At 37.0% G+C, this 8,516-nt stretch overlaps 1 protein-coding gene across 9 annotated transcripts; it reads right to left on the bottom strand.

Annotated features, from left to right (window-relative positions):
• Window positions 1–260: 260 nt before the first annotated feature.
• LOC147544140 (ethylene receptor-like) lies at window positions 261–6,498 on the bottom strand. Of its 9 annotated transcripts, none has more exons than XM_086673918.1 (8): window positions 6,108–6,486; window positions 4,681–5,150; window positions 4,205–4,592; window positions 3,223–3,591; window positions 2,808–3,074; window positions 2,551–2,678; window positions 2,175–2,372; window positions 261–921 (listed from the first exon to the last, which is right to left on the bottom strand). In XM_086673918.1, the coding sequence occupies exons 3-8, from the start codon at window positions 4,559–4,561 to the stop codon at window positions 561–563; spliced, it is 1,680 nt and encodes a 559-aa protein (XP_086530044.1). In that variant the 5' UTR covers window positions 4,562–4,592; window positions 4,681–5,150; window positions 6,108–6,486; the 3' UTR covers window positions 261–560. The 9 variants fall into 9 exon arrangements, with proteins under 9 accessions (XP_086530044.1, XP_086530039.1, XP_086530045.1 ...); XM_086673913.1 differs by having other exon boundaries at window positions 4,677–5,150; window positions 6,108–6,366; XM_086673919.1 differs by having other exon boundaries at window positions 5,968–6,203.
• Window positions 6,499–8,516: the final 2,018 nt, after the last annotated feature.

Genomic DNA, 8,516 nt, shown 5'->3' on the forward strand with positions numbered 1-8,516 from the left:
TCGTGAAGAGATTATAAGAAACAGCTCTTGGAGTAAGAGATAATTAAGTACCTGTTTTCTCTCCACTTAAAACCCTTAACGGAAGAGCCTACTGCTTAAAAACGATTTCAGGAAAAAATATTTGAGGTAGTAAACTACACTTTCTTCCTTCAAAACAAAGGTTGTAAACAAACTTCGGTCTGCCAATTCTTCATTGACATCCTGAATTCCGCCGATTTTCAGGTTAACTTATACTAATTGCATGTATTGTGTACACTGAATTTACTATAATCAAATTATTAACATCACTCTTGTTGCTGTACAAGGTTGCTAGCTATATTGGCAAAAGGATTCATCTTCACTGGCATGTAGTATTTTATTCAACCCATACATTTCATTGACAGAATAAATTTGGTGATTCAGACGGCGAACAACAAAATCGACTGATACCATCATCATATATAATCTAACCTCTGTCAGATATTAGGACCAAAAACTATGTCATACTGCTGTCTTCCTGAAGCGTATATATTTGCTCATCCTTTAGGAAGAAGAGATTCTCATTTTCCTTTTAAGCTACGCTACCACCTGCCTACGGAAATAGTTCCTCGCTCCAGGAGCTCAGACAAAGCACTCCTCATCTTCTCAAGTGAAATGGGTTTTACTAAAACTCCATCCATTCCGACCCTCAAACAGTTTTCCTTTGTTACCCTATCTGTACTCCCTGTAAGTGCTACAAACAGGGGCCTCTCTTGTGATGTCGAAAATCTTTCTAGCATCCTTACAGCTACTTCATACCGTTCCATCCCCGGCGGGGATACATCTATGACTACCAGTTGATGTTCTTGGTTAATAGTTCTCAAACACACTTTGCCTGAGCTAACTACGGTCACATCACATCCCAGATGAACAAGGAGTCCCTTCGTCACCATCCTGCTAACCCTGCATCACCAATACAGAGATGAGTCACGGTGTCATTTCATGCCAGAAAATAACAGTTATGTCTCCTCAGGGTATTATAATTTCGTACTGGGAAAGGTTGAATTATTGAATACTGAACTAAAACAGCAGGTTTTGTTTGCTTTCAGTATTATACTTTTACAGAGATTCAGAGAACAAAGCCCAAGTAGCTTATAGAGCATCTCCAACAAAAAACTCAAAAAGAATGTCTTGATTGAGATTCCCATTATTAAGTGGTGAAAATAGAGATCCTCAATTTTTTTGTCTCGAAGGCAAATCTGTAAAGTTGCTTTGCTTATTTGTGAGGCGTGGTTATTTCTGTAAATAAATAATCAGTTTCACTGGAGATATTTGAAGACACAGTTTCTATTGGTGTAACTGTTAAAAATGATGAGTTGGACAATTAGAGGTATCTCAAGAGAATACTAAAGATAGAGTGTCCTCTGGAGATATATCTATTTAACAACCGGCACATCATCTTAGAGATCCAAATTGAGTTTTCCACTAGAGGAAAAACTCTACAAATCCTATGTGACACTCAGAATTTCTAAGATTGAGTGTTGCATTGGAGGTGCTCTTACGTAATAACTGATAAACTAAACACACATACATATAAGGTAGGCCCCTTGCTTGCGTTTCCATATAACAACGAGCACACTATTTACACTAGGGTGTGGCCCTACATAGGGATTATCCAAGGCCGTATGTTGATCTACATGCTATAATGATTACCATCACTACACTCACTTACAAACTTAATATATTCGATCTACTGATCAGTTTTGACTTACAAATCAAGCTAAAGACGATTGTATAGACAGTTAAATTTAATTAAAAAAACTCCCGCTACTAACATAGTTACTACTTTAATGTTAGATCCAAATTCAACATTTAGAGAAACTACTTTATACGTGATTATATCTTGAAGTTATAATTCTTGGTACTACATGTCGTCACTGAAGTACTCAACAAGATTTTTGAGTTCCTATTTTATATTTGTTCCCCAACTAGGAAACCTAGGGAATGGGGCTATCATTCTCTACAAAAGCCTCTCTGAATCCTAAAGGCATGAATAAGGATGAGCTAAGTGAATTCTTGCATGAAGAATGGATGACGTTACGATGAAGTTAACCTCTGCTGAAACTTCTGCCAACAGATAACACATCAATTTATTCAGGAATCAAGTATAAGATGGAAATGGGCATCAGGTAATGCAAACTTTAAAGCTTACTTACCCATTATCATCCACAAGGATAACTTTAAGTCCTTGACAATTTGCACGGCCGTGATTAACTTGCAGTTGCGGTGCAAAACGTTGTTCTGCGTCATTTAACTTGTTCGCAACTCCAAGTTTTACAATGAATATAGAAGTACACCCTTTTCCGAGGCCTTCACTCTCGATCCAAATATGCCCCTTCATAAGATTTACATACCTGATTTACCATGCATAAAGTGAACAAACATTAATTTTGTATTTCTTTACAAAAAAAACTATGGAAGCCCATCTGAGGAGCTGCAAGTATTACTAAGATAAGCAGTATTAGATTACCAAGTTGGTACACGCAGCAAAACAGTGAACAGTATAAGAAAATCCAGTAAAAGTAATATTACCTCTTACAAATTGCTAAACCAAGACCTGCTCCATTAGGATTTTTACTTGGCAGAGACTGATTTTGTGAGAATTTATTAAATAAATAGGGGATATCTTGGGGACTGATTCCTAGCCCAGTATCTTTTACCTGCATGAATGAAAACAGTATAAAATAAATAAATCTATAAAAAAGCAACAATCATAACAAATAAGTCAAGGATGTTGAAGAACCACAAATCTGCTGCAAGAACATCAACACAGAGCATGTGAAACTAACCTGTACCCTCAAGTAGAAGTGGTCAGGAGAATGCTCTGGAAAAAATTCTGGAGCCCGAGCATTTCTTAAAGATTCTGACTTTGCAATACAAGCAACAATCGAGATACTACCCTCTTTTGAAAACTTTAAAGCGTTTCCAGCTACATTCAGTACTGTTTGCAGGAGACGTTGTTCATCTCCAGCAACATACTCGGGCAAATTTGGATCCATATTTAGTGATACTGTCAACCTTTTGAGAGATGCAACGGGCTTAATTAAGTCAATAACCTGCATTGACATTTCAAACATTTTTTATTACATATTTACATGCAAATATTAGCAGCAGTATTGATCAAACATGTCCCAACCTAATGACTGTAACGATAAAGTGGAAACAGCGAAAGCGAAAGAACATTATGGTTGATTATAAGTTTACCTGTTTGAACATTCCAAGAAGGTTAAATGTCCCAATATCAAGTTCAAGGCTGCCATCTTCAAGCCTTGACAGATCTAAAACATCATTAATGAGTGTTGCTAGAAGGTTACTGCTCTTTAAAACAGTTTCCACCATAAGGCGCTGTTCAGGTGTCAATTCAGTTTCCTGCATTAAGGAGGAGAGTGCAATGATAGCGTGTAACGGGGTCCTCATCTCATGGTTCATAACTGCCAAAAAATCATTGCGAGCACGAATGGCAGTTTCTGCTTCTCTCCTCGCCAGGTCAAGGGCAACATTTTGATCAATAAGTTGATCTCTCGCTCTCATAGATTCTTCTAAGATTGTGGCATGTGAAAGAGCCACTGCAACCTGTAAACAATAAGAAGATATAAACCTTAGGTTTAGGTGTTCTTGAGTGTAAACCTCGGGCAAACAGAAAGGCTTTTCAAACTATTAGACATTTCTTAGTAATCTACTCAGAATTTGGGAACAAATGTGATATTTATCGAAATATTTCGTTATTTATGGTCATTTAAGTGCAAATATACATAAGGAAAACTTCAGCTAAAAATTTCATCGGCAATTAGCTGGAACCTATTAGACTTTGAATACAAATTCATCAGAAAGTTTACAATTTACCAAAGTAACCGAACAACACACTACAAGCCAGTATAATAAGTAAAACTGATCAAAGGTGCTCTGAAGTAAATTAAATTAAAACTAAATCAAGAAAGCAAACCCAAGCAAAATCATATAATATATAAGTAGCAAAAGTAACACCTATAATTACCAACTCAGTTTCATGATTATAACCAAATAGGCATGCTTGTGTTGTTATATATTTATGCTTCATGCATGCAACATAAATATAGGTAAGCCATCCACTTCAAAAAGGTTATGTAGTTCACTTTAGATAATAAAGTCTGATGCTTCTTAGTTGTCATTATATATAAAAAACACAACAACAAGAGTCCATTCAAACCTGATCAGCGACCACTTCAACAAGTTCCAACTCATGGACATGCCACTGTCTGGCACTGTCTGAGGGAAGAATCAAAACCATCAATGCATATTTTGCGTAATTTTCTGGGCCATCATTTCTTTGGAAATTGGAGAGGTACAGAAGTGGGACACGCACAGCAACAACCTCCCCAGGCATATATTTTCCTGCAAGAGGTCTATGTCTTGCTACTGGTGAATTTGGTGATATTTTCATTGCGCGATTGCTCCTAAAAATTTGGTTGATTACAGCAAGCTGAATAGGTACTGTAACTCCAACAGGATTTTGGTGGCGCAGAGTGTAGGAAAGCTGAAGCTCCAAACCAGAGCGTGTTGGCATCCACAATGCACACTCTTCAAGCCCCAAAGTTCTGCCGAGTTCGACAAGAGTAGTTTTAAGAATCGTATGCCTGTCAAGGGTACTTCTAATCTCATGAGTAAGCATTCTAACATACCGACCTGTCTCTTCTTGGGTACGAATCAGTCCCATCTCTCGATCAAGCTCAGCAGCTTTGTTTTTCAAAAACAACTCCCTAGTTTTCACACTCAGCAAATCAGGGATGATATGGACAAGCATAAGAGCAGTAGCACATGAAACAGCGGCAGTCAAAACCTTTGCAGTGGTCATTACAACTGCTACTGTTCTTGAATGCATGTTGAATGTCCATAGGTTAATAAGGTGGGTTGCTCCACATAAAACAATGAAAGCACCAAATTGTACAAGCACCCATCTATAAGGAAAAACTGCTGATTTTTTCACAAAGTATATCAGCTCAAGAGGAATAGAGAAATACGCCAAAGCAATAAAGAAATCTGATATGTACTGGTACTTCATTAGAAGCTCGTCAGCAGGCCACTGGGGCTCTATACAGTTGCAAGACTCCATTTAAACTGAACTCAACTGAATCAATACCCTTTTCTCACTTATCCTGTAGAAACCCAAAATAATGAGAACAAATAGAAAACACCCTACAACAAAACAACCTTTTAGGAGGGACGAATCGAAAAACAGACAAAATGTTAACATGGCTACAATGGAAATGAATAAAATGGACAAATATAAGAGGGAAATATACAGTTCCCTTTGCAACCAATGTACAATAATGAATTATTTAACTAACATAAAATCATCTTAAACTCAAAAAGAGCAGGAATGGACATAATATTCGAAATATCATGCTTTGCGCAGTTCCTGATGTCTAAATCGGACTAAGCAATAAATATGGTTCCTGACCAGAATAGAAAAATCTCATTTTGTTCAGAGGCTGTAACGAATTTTTTTTTTTTTGACAACATTAAGATTCAAACCATGGTCTGTCCAATGCAGAGCTATATAAAAGAGTTGATAATGAAATAGATGATAGAACTTCAGAGTTCAGACCACAACTAAGAAGTATAAATACATACATATGGGCAATCAACTGGATCAAAGTGATGCATTTGAAGAATTTTAATCAAATTGCTTTTTTGAGAAAAATGCATCTTCACTTAAATAGTTGTTATCAGTAATGAATTCATCAGTAGGATGAAGAAACAAAATCCAATGAAACAAAAATTCAGGACAAGATCGAGCGAAGTCATGATAACACGACAAGATTCATTCAATTTTTAAACAAAATGTAACAAAATCAAAGCAGAACAATTCAAATTGTGACTAATTAAAACAAAGAACAGATTATCTGCAAAATCAAGTAAATTAATAAACTAGAACAATTCATAATGAAGAGACAGTAACCAAAAACAGACCTTCTTATCCTAGCTTGATGATATTTACTGTTATCTTTACTAATTCAAGAAGATTTACATGATTGATGAAGTTCACTAACGAGCTTAAGACCCTAAAGTAACCTACAAAAAAAACCCCTACAAAAATTTGATGAACTTACAGATTTCTAAGAAGCGATTCAAGACGAAGCCTTTATTTTCTTAGAGCGAGAGAGATAGAGAGAGAGTTTAGGCAAATTATGTTATTGCGGTTCTTCAGCCTATTCAGGAAGACCTAAAAATGTGGTAGTTTTCTTACCAGCAGCGTAGGAGGATGATATCGTGTATCTCGTCGTAGCAAACTAGTATTAACAGAAGCCATCTTCAGTTAGCAGATTGGACAACCGGTTAGAAGATGGTGTTAACCTTCCACGTGTAGTTGATATAATAGAAGGTGTAACGTAATAAATAAGAGATGGTGCAGTGAATAATATATTCCAGTAAGTGCAATGTATTCAGTCGGGTCTTCGAAAAGGAAAATGGGGGACATCATTCATATCTACTCAGCCCACTTTTTGAAGTCACAAAGAAAAGGATATTTACTATTAATGTCCACACGCTGTTTTTTTTTCAACATCTTTGTTTGAGTTTTACACGAGTACACATCAATGTTAGACTAAAGTTCTCTTTTTCTCTACCAATTCAGTTTTGACCCTGTCTGTGACTAGCCATAGTCTTTGACCCTTACGTTTGTAAGATTAGAAATTTTGGCCCCCAGATTTGTTCAGTAAATGCTAAGTTTACTTTTCTTCTTCCAAATTTACCCTGGTTATAATAGCTTGTAATTTTCATGAATCAATAAGTTTCTTGAAAATTATGAGAAATGCAGGGGCGAAACTAGGACTGGAAGTATTATTGTTCCATACTAAAATTACTAGTACATTTCTACTTATGAGTTACATGTACTTAGAAACTAATATCAATGGAGGTCTCGTACCTCCCCATTTATGACTTTTGTAGGAATTTCTTCCTTAGTTTGTCTTAATGGTTATGCTAGCATCCATTACTCTTCCAAAGAGAATGTTATACGATTGCTTGCAAAAGGCTTTTGACCTTCTCTTGTATGAGTCAACATTGGGATTGGGTATTCTAGTGACCTTCCTTTTGAATCTGAGAACTATTCTCGGATTCATTCTTCCATTCTAGGAAGTGGATCAACACCTCCCATAGGTGTGATTCAATGTTGAAACCGTTTCTACGTGTCATCTTAAAAACTACATAAAGAAATGACAACGTTTTAAAAGTCGTTATCGTTTTTTGAAAAACTTAGTTTTCCCACATTATTCAAAAAAATCGTCCCCGATTGAATAAGTGATTCCAAGACCCCAGTTCTTCGGAGTAAAGCGGACGAAGGCCCTACCCTTTGACTCCGTCGTTCCGGGTGAGTGAACTACTTCACTGATCATACCTTATGACTCTTGGTTGATAGATTTCATTAATGAATGACTAATCTATCCTTTTGCCTCAAGTATCCAAGACTCTCTTGCTGATCTCGTTGAGTAGAACCATTTAGACGTGTAGGCCTCTTCTATAGACCTACCCGCATTGTCCCAAGGTAGAGGAGGTACTCTGCGAAGGCCGACCCACCTTCCTCGAACAAGGGCGCAACGAGTGTCTTAATCTGGATAGGCGATTACTCAAGATTACGTTTTGGGGACTTTTACGCTAGTCTGGCGTTTGTTATAGTGAACTATTTAGCCTAACTAACGTCCACGACATAAAGCGTAAATAAGTAAGTAAATGCGCGCGAGAAAATAAATCAAGCAGACATGGATCCTAGTATGGCCCCTAACCTAGAAGATCTAATCTCCTTTGGTTTTCTTCTTGTTTCGCCTTTTGGTTCATCTTAGATCGCCATCTTTGAACCTCCATTGATTTCTCCCACTCGCCTTTGGATTTCATCCTCGAGTTTCTTCAATGGACTCATAGACCCTAAACTCTAATTACAAGACTCTAACGATTCGCAGATCGTATAAACTTGAAATTAAAATTAATTACAAAGCATGCACCCATCCGTGCTTAAAACAAGAATAAAGAAATAAATCTATGGCCATACTAGTTTCCCGCATTCACATCACATGCAATCATATAATATATCAAGACTAAGAATTATATATGCATGATTATCTTGGGAGATACTTTTGTTGACATCACATGTCACATTACGGACCTTAAGTCTAAATTCGAAGAATTCAACTAATGGTGCGTTCCGATTTTATCTTTTATGATTTCTAAAATCAACTTTAAGAAAAACTCCGTTTTGGGCTCGAGAAAGCCCGGGTCAATTTCGGGGAAAAATATTGGTTCGATTCTTAATGATTTCATAAATCAATTTAAAGAGAAATCCGTCTTGGCCTTCTGGATGGCCCGGATTGATTTTGGAATTATTTGGTTGGAATCGGAAGAAATTTTGGCAAAAACTCCCACTCGAATGATGGTCCCTTTTCCTGGTCCGAAAAGCCTCGAAGAAGCCCGGGACAAGTCCTAGACAAGTCCCGGCCCAAGCCCACAAAAGGGCTTGGACAAGGTCC

The sequence above is a fragment of the Eschscholzia californica genome, unplaced genomic scaffold (genome assembly GCF_041429995.1).
Source record: "Eschscholzia californica isolate CP2 unplaced genomic scaffold, dmEscCali1.0.p SCAF_4, whole genome shotgun sequence".
In the NCBI taxonomy this organism is placed as follows: domain Eukaryota; kingdom Viridiplantae; phylum Streptophyta; class Magnoliopsida; order Ranunculales; family Papaveraceae; genus Eschscholzia; species Eschscholzia californica.